This window comes from Myotis myotis, unplaced genomic scaffold, assembly GCF_014108235.1.
Source record: "Myotis myotis isolate mMyoMyo1 unplaced genomic scaffold, mMyoMyo1.p scaffold_m19_p_2, whole genome shotgun sequence".
Taxonomy (NCBI): domain Eukaryota; kingdom Metazoa; phylum Chordata; class Mammalia; order Chiroptera; family Vespertilionidae; genus Myotis; species Myotis myotis.
This window is the reverse complement of record NW_023416324.1, coordinates 136,764,471-136,784,480: the sequence shown is the minus strand read 5'-3', so window position 1 is coordinate 136,784,480 and position 20,010 is coordinate 136,764,471. Positions and strand designations below refer to the sequence as shown.

The window sequence follows — 20,010 nt, the reverse complement described above, 5'->3', positions numbered from 1 at the left end:
GCATTCTTCAGATGAAGGAAGTGCTTGAATGGCAATGGAGGAGGATGGAGGCTGTCTCATGAACAAGGAAAAGCTGTTATGGGAATGGAGAATGAGTTGACTGTACGATGAACAGCAAAAGCACTAGGCGAATGGCAGAGTCATTACCTAATGTTGTCCCAGAGGTCTCAGTTGTAAAAGTAACGGGTCCGAGGTCTGTAATAGGAACTGAAGTAATAGAAATAAAAGCTACATTACTTCAAGAGCTACATTACTGCAAAATGAATTTTCCAGTATCCTATCACCTTTAGAATAATTTTTAAAAAATTTCTGGATAAAGGTAGTAATGGACTGAATTATGTCTTCTTAAGATTCACATGAAGCCTTAACTCCCAATGTAACTGTATTTGGAGACGGGGCCTTTAAAGAAGCAATTAATGGTCATTGATGGGTGAGACCCCAACCCAATAGGACTAAAGTACATATAAGAAGAGGGAGAGAGATGAAGAACTTTTGTGCAAGGACAAAGGGAGAGAAAAGAGATAGCAAGATGGTGGTCATCTGCAAGCCAAGGGGAGAGACTTTAGGAGAAATCAAACCTGCTGACACCTTGATCTTAGAATTCTAGGCTGCAGAGTGGTAGGAAGTAGATTTCTGTTGTTTAAGCTGCCCAGTCTGTAGTATTTTGCTATGGTGCTTTGGCAAACTAATACAAAGAGAAATCACTTTCTTTGTCCTGATTTGGCCAAACTATAGTTCTCAACATTTTTATCTCATGAAATAGTCATCACTTTTGGTCACTGTTTAGCACCCGTTCACTCTCATAGAGGGACAACTCAATTCAGTGTGGAAAGAAGAGATTTCTAATCCTCATGTGAACAATATCAGCCTCCTTCAACTTTCACGGTGTCATCCAAATGCAGAATCACCAACAAAAATACTCTGATAGAAGAAGCAAGATCTCCTCCCCCTCTGTTTGCCTCTACACATATCCTATTCTTTTCAACTTTGTTTACTCTCACATTTCCATTTGTGTAAATTCTGATGTGACATCAAGGTCCAAACTCTATTCCTACTCTACAGAAGCCCAAATGGATTTTCATTTCTTCAAGACTTTATATGATGCATCTAACACTTTATGTATCCAAGAAAAATCTTGAATTTGTACAAACACCCTGTCTTCTTCTCATTCTCTAGGCTTTTCATGAAGGAAAAGTTTTTCTGCTCAATTAGCCTGCAGACTGAGAAGTAAAACATGTCTCTAATACTCAGACTTTGAGGGAAGATTATGTCTCTTCCAAACATAAACTCCTTGCCAACCCTGAAGGAGGAAGGACTCTTCATGATTTCCTCTCTAGATGGTATCTGAGTTTACATTCTTGATCAGTGACTTTAAACCAAGGACTCTGCTTTTATCTGGTGTAGTTTCAAGTGCATCTGGACATGGAGTGGTCTTAAGTTTGTGTTGTGAATGACATGTCCATTGGATGTTTTGGGATGTGAAAAAATGTAACGTTCAGTTACTTTAAAGTTTATGGTTCTACAAATTATAGGGTTGTAAAAAAAATCTTGAAGTTTTCCGAACCTTGATAGATTTTCTTGAGTTGCAGGAAATGGATCTTTCTAGCATAAAAAAATTATCCTACTATGTTACTGTGTCTTCTTTTGTTATTGAAGATGGGTGTGTGTGTGTGTGTGTGTGTGTGTGTGTGTGTGTGTGTATGTACACAAAATTAACATAAAAATGAAGTTATTAATTCAGGGAGTCAAATTGGTATTTTTCACATTATCCTAGAGTTCCCTGACTACATTTAAAATTTTAAGAATTATTTCTTTTTAAAAAATATATATTTTTATTGGTTTCAGAGAGGAAGGGTGAGAGAGAGATAGAAACATCAATGATGAGAGGGAATTATTGATTGGCTGCCTCCTGCATGCCCCTTACTGGGGCTTGAGCCCACAACCCAGGCATGTGCCCTTGACCAGAATAGAACCCAGGACTCTTCAGTCTGCAGGCCGATGCTCTATCCACTGAGCAAAACCAGCTAGGGCAAGAATCATTTCTAAACTATGGTGGAGAGTAAGGGAGAGTCAGATTAACCATAAGGATGGAGCTTGCCATTTAAACTTATCAGCCTTGATCATATTATCTGTTAGACAATCCTCTAAAAACACACTACCCAAATGTTAACAAAACAACAACAGCAACAAAAAAAAAAACCAGGCAGATAAAAAGGTATATGTACAAAGAATGTATAAAGAAACTTTCCTATTCCTTGTTAGCATAGACCAAGACCAGGCATTTATGTAATTTACCTTAACAAAGCACTCTGGTTAATCTAAAAACATAAGGTGGCATGAAAAAATGTTAAAGAACTGTACAGGACAAGAAGCTATCCCAAACTAGATTTAGGCATGGCTCGCTTAAGAACAAGAGGTAACTTGTTCAGCTCATAAGTTGAAGAATTTGGTTGAATGGAAACAAAGTGGATCAGGTTTGACAATGAGCAAAGCAAGCACTTGCTGAAGGTCAAAAAGTGGCATTGCCAAATGCTGTCCCTGGAGCCTCTTTTATAGGAGTAAATGGTTCCAGGACGAGAGTAGGAGCTGACCAAAAAGAATAACAATAAAACAGTGAAATGGTAAACATTTATATCATCTCAGAACATTCACTTCAAAAAGAATTGTACCACAGTAATCATGTGTCTAGAGTACAAAGCAAACACTACCAACCCTCTGAGCGTAGGGGTATGGCATCTCTGCACTCAGGTACCGATGCACCACTTTGAGACCATCTTTGTACTCAGATAACTATCCCTATGAAGTGCCCCTGAAGATTCTCACTCATTTTGGTAATCCTAGTCTAAGTAATACACCAAAGTAGACCATACCTATCATGCTGAAAACTCATCTTTGAAAGAAACCACCAGGATAGTTAAAGAACAGCGTAAGGGGCACCCATTCAGGCTGAGGTAGCAGGGTATCTATCCGTCTGTCCAGTGCTTAGGGAAAGCTGGACCACACATGGATACTGATGATTCTTATGAAATCCAAACTCCCAAAGCCAACATTCAAAATCCCTTTTCAACTGGCCCAATGGGCTCATTTACCTGCTGTAATCTCAATGAAATGCCCCAATCAACACTTAGAAGCCTTTGCCTCCTCTCACTGGCTTCTACACATGTCCTTCCTTTCTGTACTTCTTCACCCTCTTCCCCCCAAAACTATGCCTCCTACACCAAATCTTGTCCATGGCTTGTTTTCAAACAGCCCATGAGAGCAAAACATTATTTTTCTTCCCTATTTTAAGTTGTAAGAAAAAAGGGAAAAAAGAAAAATAGGCAACAAAGACTATATAACCACCAAAGCCCCCAAGTATTTACTATCTAGCTCTTTGAAAAAAAAAATGTTTGCTAACTCTCACCCTAGATCCTCACTATGACTTTTTAAAAGTTTTGTTTTTATTTTAAAGAGAGAGGGAGGGTGAGGGATAGAGAGATAGAAACATACATGAGAGAGAAACGTCATTGATTAGATGCCTCCTGCACACCCCTGGGGATTGAGCCCCCAACCCAGGGATGTGCTCCAACTGGGAATCAAACCAGTGTCCTCTTAGTTTCCTGGCTGATGCTCATCCACTGACCCACACTGCCGGGTGGTCCTTACTATGATTTACACAACCTTTATAGTTACCAAGAAATAATTTCTTATTTGTCCAAACATATGTTGTTTTGTAGTTGTTTCAGTCCACAATACAATTTCAATATTTAAAGGATGAGTAGAATCAAATAAGAAGTCAAATAGATGATTCAGATTCACAACGTACAGGGAATTTGGCTACCACCTGAGACCTCTCCAACCGTGTCCTCAAGCCTATTGTGGAGTGGAAGCAGCTGCTGACCCTGCCTTGTCCCTTCCCTTTCTCTGGACCCCACGGGGATGGGCTGCCAGGACTCCTTATCCAGGATCTATGCATTTACCTAGTTCGGTCTGAGGAGCTTCAGGACTTGGTGTGGTTTTAGGTTTGGGGCGTGGATGGTGAGTTTGTTCAGGCACTTTGGGAGCTAAAGGAAGAAAATCTCTGGTTAATAGAGTGTTTTTGTTCGATAAACTGAGAATAGGATTATGCTTGTTATATTTGGCCTTCTTAAAACAAATGAGTTGTTTTAATACTCTTTGGTATATTAAGAAATAATTGAATGACAATGGAGGGTGACACAGAAGTCCTGGGAAGCAGAAAGATCCATGGTTGTGAGGGTGATGAAATGGGTTGAAATGAGCAGGAAAAGCAGATGCTGGTGAACATAATGTGTCATTACCTAGTGTTATTCCAGGAGCTTCGGTTCTAGGAACAACTGGTTCAAAGATTGTGGCAGGAACTGATCAAAAACAATGAAAGGAACCAAAGAGATTTTTTGTGAATTCATGAAATGTCAGAAAATTCATCTTGCCAGTAAAAATAATGCTTCTAAAGGAGACGGGAAGGGGGAGGGACAAGATGGATTACACAAAGCTTTAACACCAAGGGGTAGGAACTATGGGGGTGGGAGATGAAGTGGGGTGGGGAGCAGGGGGTCACCCTAGTCTACCTACCACACATACAACAGAGAGCCTAAAGGAAGCTGAGACTATACTCAATAAGAGACTAATCCTTAGTGAAAACAATGAAATTTGATATAATTAAGATGAGGAATAACCTCTCAGTTTGTGGTATCATATTAAACTAGGCATCTTTAGTTCTAAAAAAGCCCACTGGATCAAATTTAAGCTCCTGAGTAAACATCCCAGACTTCCCTTATATATGTAATTGATTTCAAAGAGGAGAGATATAAAATTGATTTCAGAGAGGAAGGGAGAGGAAGAGGGAGATAGAAACACTAATGATGAGAGAGAATAATTGATTGGCTGCCTCCTGCACGCCCCCTACTGGGGATAGAGCCCACAATCTGGGCATGTACTGGAATCAAACCCAGGACCCTTCAGGCCACAGGCCACAGCTTTATCCACTGAGTCAAACTGGGTAGGGCCCAGACTCCCTCTTAATTCATCCCATGAGCCCATTTAACAGGATGGCATCAACACATCATCCTCTGTTTGGTATGCCAGCTTCAACACATTCCCTGCTTGTCTGCCAATAGTCCAAATTCTGTACTGATTTCTTTCTAATTATCCTGGATTTTTTCCTGTTCCAAATACTCCGCACACTCTTAGTATATAGTAATTGCACCACTTGAGTAGTTATTTACATCATATAAACATGCCACCTGATGTTATATTCTACTGGTTTAGGCAGGAACAGCTTTTTTTTTTTTTTACAGCTATAGTACAAACTGATTGGGGAAATAAAACTTACTTCCTACTTCTGATGTATCTCACAGCTGCTACTATGGTCATGGGGGTTTAAATGGGATTAATGAAAATAGTTGAATTGATTGTATAGGTTCATACTTTCCTGAGCAAGCTTTAACATGAACGGACTCAAATAGCAAAAGGTACATTGATGGAGAAGATCCCCACGCAGGAGGCATGGGGTGCTCAGGTCATGTTCTCCTAACCAGTAGCTTTTACTCTTAATAGATACGTAGGACATATATCGATTATGTGCATAGAATTTTGGACCCCAACTTGGGTGGCTGTTTGGATTCCTTAAATGAGAAACCAGGTATTTACCCAGTGGAATCTGAGGTACTTCTGGCTGGGGTGTGGTTTTTTTAGGTTTGGGACGTGGACGACGGGGTCTCTTTGTTGTCGTTGGAGCTGAAGGAAGAAAAATTAGTATTAACATAGTGCTGATGGCTCCAGAAACTCTGAATAGGATGATAAAACGTAACTCTAAGCTTTCTAAAACTTGTCAGAATTTCTTTAGGTGGAGAAAACTGTTACTTTGGTTTGAGATTTTCTCCTTTAGTATATTAATAGGTTTTCATTTATAATTAAGGGTTCTCCAGAGATTAAAAATTACATTAAAATTATGTTTAAGAAATAAATATGACAAAGTCTCATTTTCTTGAAATGCCCTTAATCCAAAACTGATTACAAATCGCTGCTAAACTATGATGGTGTGAGAGGAGTTCAAACCACCCTATATTCACTTATAATAATTTAAAATGATTAGGCTTGGACAAATTTTCCACTTGGTTATTTACTAGAATATAGTACACAAAATTCGCTGAAACATCAACAAAGTAAAAAAAAAGTTACACAGAATTTGAATGTAGAAAGTGAGATACTTAGAGAAACTTCATGGCATTACAATTGATCCTGTACTGGTGGTCTCAATAAGGGTCATATAGATAATCACATTTGGACCTCAGCTCTCACAAACAGTACTATTTAAACAGAGATGCAATTTCAAACTGGGATGTGGAGAAGACAGCTGTCCTGAATTAAGTCCATGCCCATTTTTGTTAGAAAGAAAGCTGTTTAGATTTTAAGATGAATATTGTAGTAGGATGACACATTTTGATGTCATCATCTATATAGCACCATAGATAAGTTTGACAACGAATAGGAAAAAGCTCTTGCTGAAGGATATAAAGAATTGTTACCTAAAGGTGTCCCAGGAGTGACAGGTTCAATGTCTGTAGCAAGAAATGATCAAAAATACTTTTAAAAAGAAATGTGTCCTCAAGCCTACTGTGGGGTGGAAGCAGCTGCTGACCCTGCCATGTCCCTTCCCTTTCTCTAGATCCCACAGGGATGGGCTGCCAGGACTCCTTATCCAGGATCTATGCATTTACCTAGTTCGGTCTGAGGAGCTTCAGGACTTGGTGTGGTTTTAGGTTTGGGGCGTGGATGGTGAGTTTGTTCAGGCACTTTGGGAGCTAAAGGAAGAAAATCTCTGGTTAATAGAGTGTTTTTGTTCGATAAACTGAGAATAGGATTATGCTTGTTATACTTGGCCTTCTCAAAACAAATGAGTTGTTTTAATACTCTTTGGTATATTAAGAAATAATTGAATGACAATGGAGGATGACACAGAAGTCCTGGGAAGCAGAAAGATCCATGGTTGTGAGGGTGATGAAATGGGTTGAAATGAGCAGGAAAAGCAGATGCTGGTGAACATAATGTGTCATTACCTAGTGTTATTCCAGGAGCTTCGGTTCTAGGAACAACTGGTTCAAAGATTGTGGCAGGAACTGATCAAAAACAATGAAAGGAACCAAAGAGATTTTTTGTGAATTCATGAAATGTCAGAAAATTCATCTTGCCAATAAAAATAATGCTTCTAAGGGAGAGGCGAGGGGGAGGGACAAGATGGATTACACAAAGCTTTAACACCAAGGGGTAGGAACTATGGGGGTGGGAGATGAAGTGGGGTGGGGAGCAGGGGGTCACCCTAGTCTATCTACCACACATACAACAGAGAGCCTAAAGGAAGCTGAGACTATACTCACTAAGAGACTAATCCTTAGTGGAAACAATGGCATTTAACATCACTAAGATGAGGAACAACCTCTCAGTTTGCTGTATCATATTAAGCTAGGCATCTTCAGTTCTAAAAAAGCCGACTGGATCAAATGTAAGCTCTTGAGTAGACATCCCAGACTCTCCTTTACATAAATATATATATATTTGATTTCAGAGATGAAGAATGTACTAGTAAAATTGATTTCAGAGAGGAAGGATGTACTAGTAAAATTAATTTCAGAGAGGAAGGGAGAGGAAGAGGGAGATAGAAACATCAATGATGAGGAGAATCATTGATTGGCTGCCTCCTGCACGCCCACGCCCCCTACTGGGGATAGAGCCCAAAACCTGGGCATGTCCCCTTGACTGGAATCAAACCCAGGACCATTCAGGCCACAGGCTGAAGCTCTATCCACTGAGTCAAACTGGCTAGGGCCCAGACTCCCCCTTAATTCATCCCATGAGCCCATTTAACAGGATGGCATCAACACATCATCCTCTGTTTGGTATGCCAGCTTCAACACATTCCCTGCTTATCTGCCAATAGTCCAAATTCTGTACTGATTTCTTTCTAATTATCCTCGATTTTTTCCTGTTCCAAATACTCCCACACTCCTAGCATATAGTAATTGCACCATTTGAGAAGTTATTTTACATCATATAACATGACGCCTTTTGTTATTTTCTACTGGTTTAGGCAGGAACAGCTTTTGTTTACAGCTATAGTACGAACTGGGGAAATAAAACATATTCCTTAATTCTGAAGTATCTCACAGCTGCTACTATGGTCATGGGGGTTTAAATGGGATTAATGAAAATAGTTGAATTGATTGCATAGGTTCATACTTTCCTGAGCAAGCTTTAACATGAACGGACTCAAATAGCAAAAGGTACATTGATGGAGAAGATCCCCACGCAGGAGGCATGGGGTGCTCAGGTCATGTTCTCCTAACCAGTAGCTTTTACTCTTAATAGATACGTAGGACATATATCGATTATGTGCATAGAATTTTGGACCCCAACTTGGGTGGCTGTTTGGATTCCTTAAATGAGAAACCAGGTATTTACCCAGTGGAATCTGAGGTACTTCTGGCTGGGGTGTGGTTTTTTTAGGTTTGGGACGTGGACGACGGGGTCTCTTTGTTGTCGTTGGAGCTGAAGGAAGAAAAATTAGTATTAACATAGTGCTGATGGCTCCAGAAACTCTGAATAGGATGATAAAACGTAACTCTAAGCTTTCTAAAACTTGTCAGAATTTCTTTAGGTGGAGAAAACTGTTACTTTGGTTTGAGATTTTCTCCTTTAGTATATTAATAGGTTTTCATTTATAATTAAGGGTTCTCCAGAGATTAAAAATTACATTAAAATTATGTTTAAGAAATAAATATGACAAAGTCTCATTTTCTTGAAATGCCCTTAATCCAAAACTGATTACAAATTGCTGCTAAACTATGATGGTGTGAGAGGAGTTCAAACCACCCTATATTCACTTACAACAATTTAAAATGGTTAGGCTTGGACACTTTTTACACTTGGTTATTTACTAGAATATAGTACACAAAATTCGCTGAAACATCAACAAAGTAAAAAAAAAAAGTTACACAGAATTTGGATGTAGAAAGTGAGATACTTAGAGAAACTTCATGGCATTACAATTGATCCTGTACTGGTGGTCTCAATAAGGGTCATATAGATAATCACATTTGGACCTCAGCTCTCACAAACAGTACTATTTAAACAGAGATGCAATTTCAAACTGGGATGTGGAGAAGACAGCTGTCCTGAATTAAGTCCATGCCCATTTTTGTTAGAAAGAAAGCTGTTTAGATTTTTAAGATGAATATTGTAGTAGGATGACACATTTTGATGTCATCATCTATATAGCACCATAGATAAGTTTGACAACGAATAGGAAAAAGCTCTTGCTGAAAGACATAAAGAATTGTTACCTAAAGGTGTCCCAGGAGTGACAGGTTCAATGTCTGTAGCAAGAAATGATCAAAAGTACTTTTAAAAAGAAACGTTAAACACAGGAGAAAAGTTATCAAATTCTCTTGAAAATGAACTTTGTCAGAATCACAGAGAAAAATGTAATTCAGTGGTCAGAGAAGTAAATAAATACACAGGTACCAAGAAGATACCAGCCCTGTAAGGAAGTCACAGGTGTCTGCTAGGGCCTTCACCCTTAAAGGTCACAGAGGTAATTTGGAGGCAATTTAAACTGTCATCCCAGAATCACATCCAAGGAGGTTCCACAGGCACCAGGAGCCATATATTTACCTAGTGCGGACGCAGGTGCCTCTGGGCTCGGCGTGGTTTCATGTTTGGGATGTTTGGGAGGTTTTGAAGGTTTGGGACGTTTTGAAGGTTTGGGACGTGGAGGACGTGTTCTTGGTCGTTTTGATGTTTTTGGAGCTGAAGAAAGGAAACTGGTTAATATCAAATAACTCCAGAAACTAAAAAAGGGTTTATACCTGGCTCTAGGTTTTCTAAAATTTTGCTAGATTTCTTTGAGCCTTGAGAAATTTTCCTCTTTATTTCAAAAAATTTCTTTGCCATCCATATGCAAAAAAATACTTTTAGGGGGGCCTCCTAACATTTATTTTGAAAAAGTCTGTATAACATTATTTGAATAACCTGAAACCATTATTGTTATTGTTGGTGTCAGATTTTCAACGATGACCCTGACCAAGGGAAGTCAGAGCGCAGCATGTACTTGTCAGGTTAGAGAGGGACCCCAGCTCACCAGCTTCTGGGGGACTTTACTTAGATAATACTTCAGTTAGGCATACACCCCATGAAACATGATTGGGAAAAGCACATTTCATTACCTAACATCCTTGGTAGACAACAAAGGTGCCCTGCATATTTTATGACAACTTTCTGTTGATGTACACCGAGTTATAAATGATGTTTATGGGGCAGAATTGTATTTGAAATTCAGCTTTATCACCAAGCACTGGGCAGAATCACAGGCTCTGTAAAGTATTAATAAAGATGGATAGAACGGCAGATAGATGCTTTGCATTAGCTGCAAACAGGCTTATATTCTAACCAAGTGACTTGTTTTAGACATCTTCAGTACAAAGTGAGGGATCTAGTGGAATGACAAGAGAGGATGATGAGAAAAATCCTAGGAAAGAGAAAGGCCCCTGGCCAAGATAGTAATGGAATAGGCTAGACAATGAGCAGAAAATGCACTTGCTTCAAGACGTAGAAGGTCATTACCTAATGTTGTCCAGGGAGCCTCAGTTCTCAGACTTTCAGGTTCAATGTCTGTGGCAGGAATTGACCAAAAGCAATACAATGAGCAATGGAGATTAAGAAACACAGGGAAAAAATTACCTTGAAAATAAATCTTCTTAGCTCTGTAATGTTTAAAAAGCAGTTCTGAACTCTGGAAAAATAGTATTTGTTCTCCAATAACTGGCTGTACTCTGGTATCCATTTATCTTACAAATAGTCATACTCTTTGCATTTTGCATCCTTATGAGGCCAATGAAAAGTTCTTTTTTTGTGTGTTTAATTATCTGATTCCAACTATACTGGAAACTTGCCCTCCCCGCCCCCCCCCCCCCAAATCAGATAATTCGTTGTTTGATATGTATTTTAAATTACTCCGAAAATATATTATGAAAATCTCTGTTTGTATCTGAAACCCTTTTACCATCATTCTTGATATATGTTTTGAGGAATATTGGTAGTGAAGAGAATTTTTAAAAATCTTAGTCAGTCTGTTTATCAGAGATCTGTGGCAGTTATACAAAAGATAAACTTTTGACTTTCTCCAGAATAAATGTGATACATTTCTTACTGTTTCTTATTTATTCATTTATTTCAAATGGATAATTAGGAGATAATTATTCAAGTGAGAAGAAGAGATGATTAAGAAAAAATTCTGAAAAGCAATAATTCAATTTTTTGTCTGGATAAATAGGATACCTAGAATTCTGAAATGATTAAATTATGCATAGAGATGAAGTTAGGATTTAGTACCTCTCTTGTTTTAAATTCTGTAATGATTAAATTATGCATAGGTATGAAATTAAGATTTATTGACTCCCTAGTTTTATTTTATTTTTTTTTCAATTTTTTTTTTATTTTTATTTATTTATTTTTAATATATTTTATTGATTTTCCACAGAGAGGAAGGGAGAGGGATAGAGAGTTAGAAACATTGATGAGAGAGAAACATCGATCAGCCGCCTCCTGCACACCCCCCACTGGGGATGTGCCCGCAACCAAGGTACATGCCCTTGACCGGATTCGAACCTGGGACCTTTCAGTCTGCAGGCCGATGCTCTATCCACTGAGCCAAACCGGTTTCGGCTGACTCCCTAGTTTTAAATTAGTTTCTATTTTTCATTAAATTCAGAAGATTAAATGTATCATTAAAACATTTTTATCACTAAAAACCCTGTAAGCAATTATATGAAGATTGCTTTTTATTGACTGTCTAAGACATATAGCACTGAGTTAGGTTAAGCCACATCTGAGAACATTTTCTGAACTAATGGAAAACATGGCAGACAGAAAAGAGAGAGAAAGCGAGAATAACAGGATGAAAACCATATTCAAAACTGACTGCCTTCAAACAAAAAAGGGGAATCCTTGTTTTGTTTGGAATTCAGCATGATCAGCTTAATTTTTCAACAGAAAATTGACATTCATTCAAGTTGTGTTTGAATAGTATGGAATCAAAGAAGCAAGAGATTTTTCGAGAAAGAAATAATTATGTATTGTGTCAAGCCCCAACCAGCTTTTTCATTGATCCCCTCCCACATTTATAAATTATACACATAAAAACAGAAATCTCAAACATGTCCTGGTTTAAAGGATGGATGGAGAGAGCCCCTGTGACTCCTGACAGCGTCAAGGGCCGGAAGCAATCTGAATGCCTCCGAAGGTGACCCAGGAAAGAGTAACATCAGGGGTTGTCAGCTGAGCAGCAGATGCCAGATGGCCTCCCAATGTTAAAAAGGTCCCTAACAACGTTGGAAATGAATGAAAAAGATGGTGAATAACCGTTTACACAAGAGAACGACAGAGAGGAGCAAGCTCAGAGAAACACTGACAAGAAGGAAGACAGCCATCATTACCTATGGTTATGGAAGGAGCTCCAGCCTCCAATGTAACAGGCTCAAAGCCTGCAGCACAAAAAACAAACAGATAAAAATGATAAAAGCAGTAAGTCTAAACTTTTAGGTGATCGCTGATGCTTAATTCAGAGGCTAGAGAACCTGATATAAATTCAAAAGTGATATAAATTGACTTCTTGATAGGCTTCATGAGAGATGCTCTTAGTAAGTTAGAATTTTATACTCTTGGGAATCTTAGGAGAAATTTTCAATTGCAAAACAGTTGAATTTCCAGAACTGTTATATAAACATCCCCTTATTTGGTAGGAAATCGCTTAGTAAATAGTTGCTGTTTAAAATGTCAATAAGGTATTTGAGAGGAGGCCAAGCTCTGATTCTGTGCCCACAAAGGAAGAACGCAGTGCCAGCCTCCCAAGTGCTGTCTGGCCGTGGCTGCTCACCGCGCTTTCAGAAATGGTCCAGATACAGAAAACCAGGCTCCCATTCGTGACACACACAGACTCAGAAAACAACGCCTACAAACTCCTTAAGGAAACAGCAGCTGTCAGTATCAGTTGTAAAATGTACTAATTTCCCACACATTGATTTGTTCATTTAACACTTACAACATTAGCGTGACTACTTTGAGACAATGATGAACAAAGTCATGGTGCTTGGGTTTCTATGTTTTATGTGATATAACAAACTGTAAGCATTTTCAGCAACATTCCCAAAGAAAGAGCTTCTTAAACCAAAGCATTGGAACTTATGTTTACCGGATTTAGTTGATGGCATATCTGGTTTTGCTGTGGTTTGGGGTTTAGGAAGTAATTGCTTTGGTGGTTTTGAATCTGAAGGAAAAAAGGTGTTATAATTAGTGTCATAGCAGAGCTGTGAATGTCAAGATTAATGTTACTGACACAAAGTTTTCCTAGTTATAAATCAAGGCACTGAAAGTAGTGGCTAGCTGGCTGGGTTTGAGGTACGTCTGGTCTATGTGTGGTTTAGGGTCTTTTGGATGGTTCTGATGCTAAAGAAAAAAGTATTAAAATTAGCATAATGGTCCTGGCTGTAACTGTCAGAATTAAGGACATATAGGCTCGAGCAAATATACTAAATAATTTCAGTGATATCCAGCAAAATTAGCTCCTACGTTGTGGGATGAATGGGAAATATGTCCAAAAGAGAAAACTCCAGGAAATGCTCAACATGTGTCTTTGAGCAAAAATAATGAGAACTGTAATAAGACTTCTTTTCTACGTAATTTCAAATGTGATAAGTATAATAGTTCTATTTCTTAATTGATTTTTTTCAGTATAAAAATAATATGGTAGAAATTTGAAACTTGCTTAGTAGGGGACCTGGGAAATAATCTTTAACACTTGAAATTCTATACAATGTTACATGGCTACTGATTTCTGGAATTTTCTAAAGTAAAGTAGTGACAGATTTATTGTGAATGATGAGAACTTACAATGAAATAATTATCATCAACAGCATTAGTACTAAAAACAATAAAACCAGCTTGGGACATCTAATGTTCTCAAGTTACAGACCATCCTATTTTTATATTGGATCGTAGACCAAGGATAGTATTTGTCCTTCTAATTATCAAAACATACTCAAAAATTATTTTTCAAAGAAACAAAAAAGCTGAAGAAGCCATTATTTCATGCAACTTTTAAAAAGAAAGAATGTCAAACAAGTTGAATGAGTAAATCAATGAAATGATAATGAGGGCACTGAAATGAAATTTTGCCATTTGTCAAGTTCAGGATGCACACAGAAGCCTCTGTCTGGGAGAATAGATGGTCTTTTCACCACAAGGACACATGGGATGGAAAGGCAGAGGGTTAGTGAAAAACCAGGAAGTTGTGTCCAAGGCCACAGAGCTTCCTTAAACAAGCACACAGGATTCTTCTAGAAGTCTCCTATCATCGGGTTCTTCAGACCCAGATAGGAAACTGAGGGGACGCATGGAATGAAATTGTGGTGATCTGGCAGAAGTGCAGTCATGCCTGGTGGGGAGTAGGGAAAGCAAAAGTGACAACATGAGAGCAGTTGGAGGAGAGTAGAATTACCGACTGTGGGCACCCAGAGCTCCGGTTGTACCGTTGCAGGTTGCAGAGCTACAGAAGTGAAAAATCAAAAAGAATAATTATATCAAGAAGCAGCATCTTGAGGAAGGAAACATTACTCCTCAATCTTTACTTAACCTGTGTGCTCTTTTTGGGTGTGATTCTCCCTTTTATTTCCCCCTTTCCCTCCTCTTCTCCCACAGCTCATCTGCCATGAATATGCATCCTCCGTAAGATATTAGGGTGCCTTACTTTAATAATACACTTAGTGAGTCAGCTTACTATTGTGTGTACCTGTAAATATAAATGTGTATATTCATGTGACATGAATATGGAAGGTTAGTACAGATACTTAAATATAAACATCAACTACGGTGGTTCCCAAAGTCCAGCAACGTAGGTAGTAGATAGCAACTATATCAGACGCTATCATATTCCACTTTCTGTGTTAATTGAAACCCTCAACATCACATTTACCAGGTTTGGACTTGGGCACATCTGGACTACGTGTGGTTTTAGGGCGGGGGCGACGACCTGGTCGTTTGGTCTTTGGTGGAGCTGAAGAAAGAAAATTAGCTAGTTAATATAGGACAAACAATTTTACATATACCTTAGAAGAACATTTAAACTCTTCGATTTATTGTGGATATGTACCTTTCTGTTTTGCACCTTTCTATCATTAAATAATAAATGAATCCTTAATTATATTTTTTTGGCCAGTTAAATGAATCTTCAAGTATATTTTTTTGGACAAAGATTTGTAAACAATCACTGTTCAAGAGATCCCTTGTTCATCCATTTTGAGATGGGAAAACCTAGAACTCTGTATAACTTAGAGAAAACAATCTCATAAAAATTTTGAAAGTGCTTGTTCAATAGGAACATGAGAAAAGTTATGTTTAAAAAGCCACTAGGGGTAACAATTAAAATTTCTTTGGCCTAAGATTCAAAAGAAAAAGTTTTGCACTTAGCATTAAAAAAAATCTGCAAATCAGCAAGATGTATTTTGAATTCAGAAATTATTTCAGGGAGGTATATTTTAAAATTGAGATATAGTTTATAAAACTATAGATTAAAAATGTTTCTCTGGGAGTAAGAATAGAAAACACACACAAAAATGAATATTAATGGATTAATGCATTAATATGAGCCTATTAATAAAGCCACCAGCAGTCCGGAAAAGAGGTCACTCAATAACTGCATTACCTAATGTTGTTGTTGAAGGTTTGGTTTCCAGTGTTCCAGGTTCTAAGGCTGCATGAAACATCATCAAAAAAGAATCAAGATCAAAGAAAAAATGATTAATATGAAATATTAATATGAAATAAATATGAAAAATGTTTAATTTTTAATTACTAAGTTGAACAAATATAAATGATGAAAAATTTAGCCACATAAAAATTCCCTTTTTTGTTTAAATTGATCCCTGTGCTTTTAGACAAAATGAACAAAAATATAGCCAGTGAGTTAAGTTTGGAAAGAGAACTGGAAAGAAAAAGGTACGATTCTTATTTGGAATATGTGAATGCAATAAAGTAACCAACCATTCGTGTTATGAAGGAAAATATGGGTAATTGGCTAAGATGGCACCAGCAGAACACAGTATTTGCTCTCCTGAAGAAAAAGAAGCTATAACATTAGGGTTAGTGTTTATATTTCTTTCTTTTAATGAATTTCCTAGTGACATATCAGGATATTTAGATCTGGAAAGACCATAATGTCTTTCAAGAAAATCTGCAAATGTTGGAGTTTCGAAAAGGAAGAAAAACACCTCCAAATGTGAAAGCAAAGCATGTCCTAGGAAAGCCATGGTCCTCACCAGGTTAAAAGAAGCTCAGGGCACATTCCTCAAATATATGGAAGGACAATAAAGCATGTAAAATAAAAATGAAAAGAATGTGTCAAATCAAAGTCAGTATGGCTGTCATGCTACCTCAGAACCTCTGCTTTGTTGAGCACAGGCAGAGAGTTTATCTTCTGGCAAAAATGGCTGAAAGAGCTAAAGGATGATGAAGAAATAACATTTTTTATTTTTTAAATCTCTTTTTTAAAGATATTTGTATTCATTTTTAGAGAGAAGGGAGAGGGAGAGAGCGAGAGAGCGAGAGAGCGAGAGAGAGAGAGAGAGAGAGAGAGAGAAACATTGATGTGAGGCTGCCTGTCCCCTTAGCAGGATCAAGCCTACAATTTGGGCCAGTAATTGAACCAGTGATCTCTTTACCTCTTGGTTCATGGGATGATGCCCAACCAACAGAGCCACACCAGCCATGGCAAAATAAATTTTTTAAAAGCCAGAATTAAGGACAAAGTTGAAGATAGAGGTTGTAAAAAAGAGAGATAATTCTTTTTCACTAACGAAAACTTCATTACCTATTGTTGACTGTGATGGTGTTGGAGTCAGAGGTTCTGGGGCTGCAATAAAAGCAAGTATTATCAAAGGCAATGCTGAAGAGCACCATCTAAGACAGAAACTAAATGTCCTTCAGTAGAAAAAGTATTCTCTCATTGATGAGCAATCAGGTTCTCCTGGCTTAACAACCGTAAAGCTCAACACCCACATCCTCTCCGCAAACCACAATAAAAGTAAGAATTGAGATTTCTATATTTTTTGGTAGATTTTTAGCTATTGTATTTACTACACAATATTCTGAAACTGTTTCTAGTGCTTGAGGAGATACTCCATCAAAGGGAGGTCAGGCAGCTCTGAAAGGTTGCATGGAGCTCTTGTCCACCGGCCATGTTGCTCCCATGCAGGACCGTCAGGTTGGTCCAAGGAAGAAGGAACAGACTCATTAGACCTGTACCTGTGTCTGAGTTCTGTTCATTTTGGATGATTTTCAGTTTGGCTGGATCTGACATTATTTTATTTAAAAAAATCAAACTTATGGTCTAAAAAGAAACCAAAATGCTCATATGATGTTCTCCATGTTTATTAGCAGTATTGCTGGTGAAAAAATTGATTCACTTATAAAATTTAGTCCATTTTGGTTAGTAAATCAGCAGAAGTCAAAAGGCAGTCTCAGATTTCATTGAAATGCTGAAAAAATTGAATAATAGTATCATTTAAATATTCTATCAGACAACAAATCCTCAATGTCATTCAAATTGGGAGAGAGAGAGAGAGAGAGAGAGAGAGAGAGAGAGAGCCTCAATGTTTCAGATTCTACAGGAGAAAAGGAAAAAAACAGTAAGCACCAATACATTAAATATAATAAATATTTTTAAAGGATCCACATCTGAAAATAGCAACCAACAAAAATTCTTCTGAAACTTCGAGGTTGTAATTCATGTTTTAATTTCTACAAAGGTATCTTCTAAAAGAGTGAAAATGTAAGTAAAATTTGCTGCTCACAGCATTTTTAAGACTTTACAAAGATTAAAGAATACTGTCTTTTAAATCTGTAAAGAAAAATCTGCATTTTTGAACTCTTGGCAGGCGCAGACCACATAGGTATGTATTCCTATCAATGAAGCTTCCAATTCACCTCCATATAAAAAAAGTCAGTGTTTATTAAAAAACAAATACATGTTCTGATGAGTTCCTCTATTGACACTACTTAGGTGTTGTAGATAAAGATATAGAAATGTTCCATAAAAAACCTGAGTGGCAGGCAAATAACTACACCACTCACATCAACACAACACAAAGAAATACACAACTTGCTCATGGATTTGTGGCTAGCAAAGAGAACAATGTACAAGTCCATCCACCACACCTGTAATTAATTGGAGCACTCTCCCATTTTTTAGTGTTAAAAGTTGAAGAGTGGAATGTCAAAGATTAACTGTGAAAGAAACAGTTCTTATTGGATGAGGTAGACAAGGAGAGACAGAGCAGATGGCTGGGATTTTCAAGGAAGCACTGGATTCTGCTTACGAAACAAGCCAAAACCAATGGTGGTTTTTACTTGTTAGTTTAACCGCCAGGGAAAACCAAAGGAAAAGCAGCCTGCATGGAAAGTGAAATGGAAAAAAAGAGAGTGAGGAGAGGGCTGGGGAAGGCAATGAATCACTCAAATCAAACAGCTTTTGGTGGTTTATTTGCTCTCCTGAACCTTGGCTAGAAACAGAAATTTTCAGCAGAGCTATAACGGTGGCCTGCCCTAAAGTAAAAATAAATAAATTCTTTTAAAAAGCTAAAACACAAGCAACAGTTTTCAGACATTCAGTCATTACTCTGTGTTGTGTGTTGCCTCAGTGTCAACTTGAGTTGGCATACATTTTGGTGCAGATTCTGAAGTGGCTATACTTGCTGTTGGGGGGGGAAATGTGGCTATTCTTAAGTGATTAGGAGGTAGAAATGAAAGGAACATAAACGCATTAAGCTTCCAAATAATTTTCTACACTTTAAAAGGAAATGTCAAATTAAGAAGTCTCTGCTCAAATACCTTAGAATAATAAGAACACACCCTCCAATTCTTATTTGTATTAATGTACTGCCTGTCAGAAAACTTTTTAGAAACCACTGAAGTTAATAATGTAAATTACCTTGTGTAAATTACAATTAACATTTGGAGGCATTTTTTGATGTTTTCAAATTTTAATTGGTAATAACAGAAATAATTAGATTGGAGAAATATTCATTTAAATTTGGTGACCCAAACATACAGTAACGTTTCTCATACAGTCTGCTTGGTAATAGTCTTCTATGCAAATATAACATAAATGTAATAGTTACTATCGTAATCTAAAGTCCTCCAAGCATATTTAAAAATAAATGTAGGTGAAACCCTTCTTGCATATAGCTGTCTGTGTTTTTTTATTTTAAACTTGTAGAGCTCTTGAGTATCATGAGCTATGCCTCTTTCTCCAAATATCCTCCCTGAGTAAGAATGCATCATTCCATGTCCTGACTTGGAGACCTCACCCATGGTCATACTCCCTTAATCCCTAATTTTCTTCAGTCTGAGACCTACACTGCCTCTTTAAAGGGGGTCATTAGAATTCTTTTTCTGAGCAGTTACTTTTTCTTCCTTATGCATTTCATTGCAAAAAATAAAGCTTGCTCACTAAAGCAGAAAGTCACTTGCTTTAATAACTATGCTTTGTAAACATAAATTTATGAAAAATCCATTGAACATTACAGTGAGAAATATATTCTTCCCAGAGCTAAGGAATTAAAATTTAGATGAAAGTGATGAGTAGTGACAGAGATCCATACATATCAATCATGTAAGTCAACATGTAAACTATTGTATATATTCTGGATAGAAAGTGATGAAGATTTGGTCCTTTAATATGTCCCACAATCCTTATGTAGGGAATTATCTTTGTCTTAAATTTTATGGAATAACCCCTCCCAGTAAAAGAGCAAAACATCCTTTTCTTCAGGAAAACACCCTTAATATCTCCTGAGAAGTAAACAGAAGTCAGTGTTCAGAAATCAGCCCCAGGAGAGAAAGACGTCATGGAGCATCAGGGAGACACACACTTTTTAGCCTGAAAACTAAGAAGCTTCAAACAAG

At 37.6% G+C, this 20,010-nt stretch overlaps 1 protein-coding gene across 28 annotated transcripts in view; it reads right to left on the bottom strand.

The window, feature by feature from the left end:
• Positions 1–20,010, bottom strand: part of LOC118675254 (ABI family member 3 binding protein) — a 257,719-nt gene that overhangs the window by 90,490 nt on the left and 147,219 nt on the right. For 18 of the 28 annotated variants that reach the window (XM_036347661.1, XM_036347632.1, XM_036347642.1 and 15 more), the window contains 17 exons: positions 16,916–16,957; positions 15,752–15,799; positions 15,023–15,103; positions 14,549–14,596; positions 13,244–13,318; positions 12,489–12,536; positions 10,618–10,677; positions 9,670–9,804; positions 9,339–9,371; positions 8,458–8,544; positions 7,059–7,118; positions 6,720–6,803; positions 6,528–6,560; positions 5,650–5,736; positions 4,299–4,358; positions 3,960–4,043; positions 148–207 (listed from right to left, as the gene is read on the bottom strand). The exons of 1 other annotated variant lie outside the window; for it this stretch is intronic. In XM_036347661.1, the coding sequence (XP_036203554.1) occupies positions 148–207; positions 3,960–4,043; positions 4,299–4,358; positions 5,650–5,736; positions 6,528–6,560; positions 6,720–6,803; positions 7,059–7,118; positions 8,458–8,544; positions 9,339–9,371; positions 9,670–9,804; positions 10,618–10,677; positions 12,489–12,536; positions 13,244–13,318; positions 14,549–14,596; positions 15,023–15,103; positions 15,752–15,799; positions 16,916–16,957 (1,125 nt within the window). The remainder of the gene's footprint in view (positions 1–147; positions 208–3,959; positions 4,044–4,298; positions 4,359–5,649; positions 5,737–6,527; positions 6,561–6,719; positions 6,804–7,058; positions 7,119–8,457; positions 8,545–9,338; positions 9,372–9,669; positions 9,805–10,617; positions 10,678–12,488; positions 12,537–13,243; positions 13,319–14,548; positions 14,597–15,022; positions 15,104–15,751; positions 15,800–16,915; positions 16,958–20,010) is intronic. 9 more of the 28 variants (XM_036347655.1, XM_036347656.1, XM_036347657.1 and 6 more) reach the window with 7 other exon arrangements.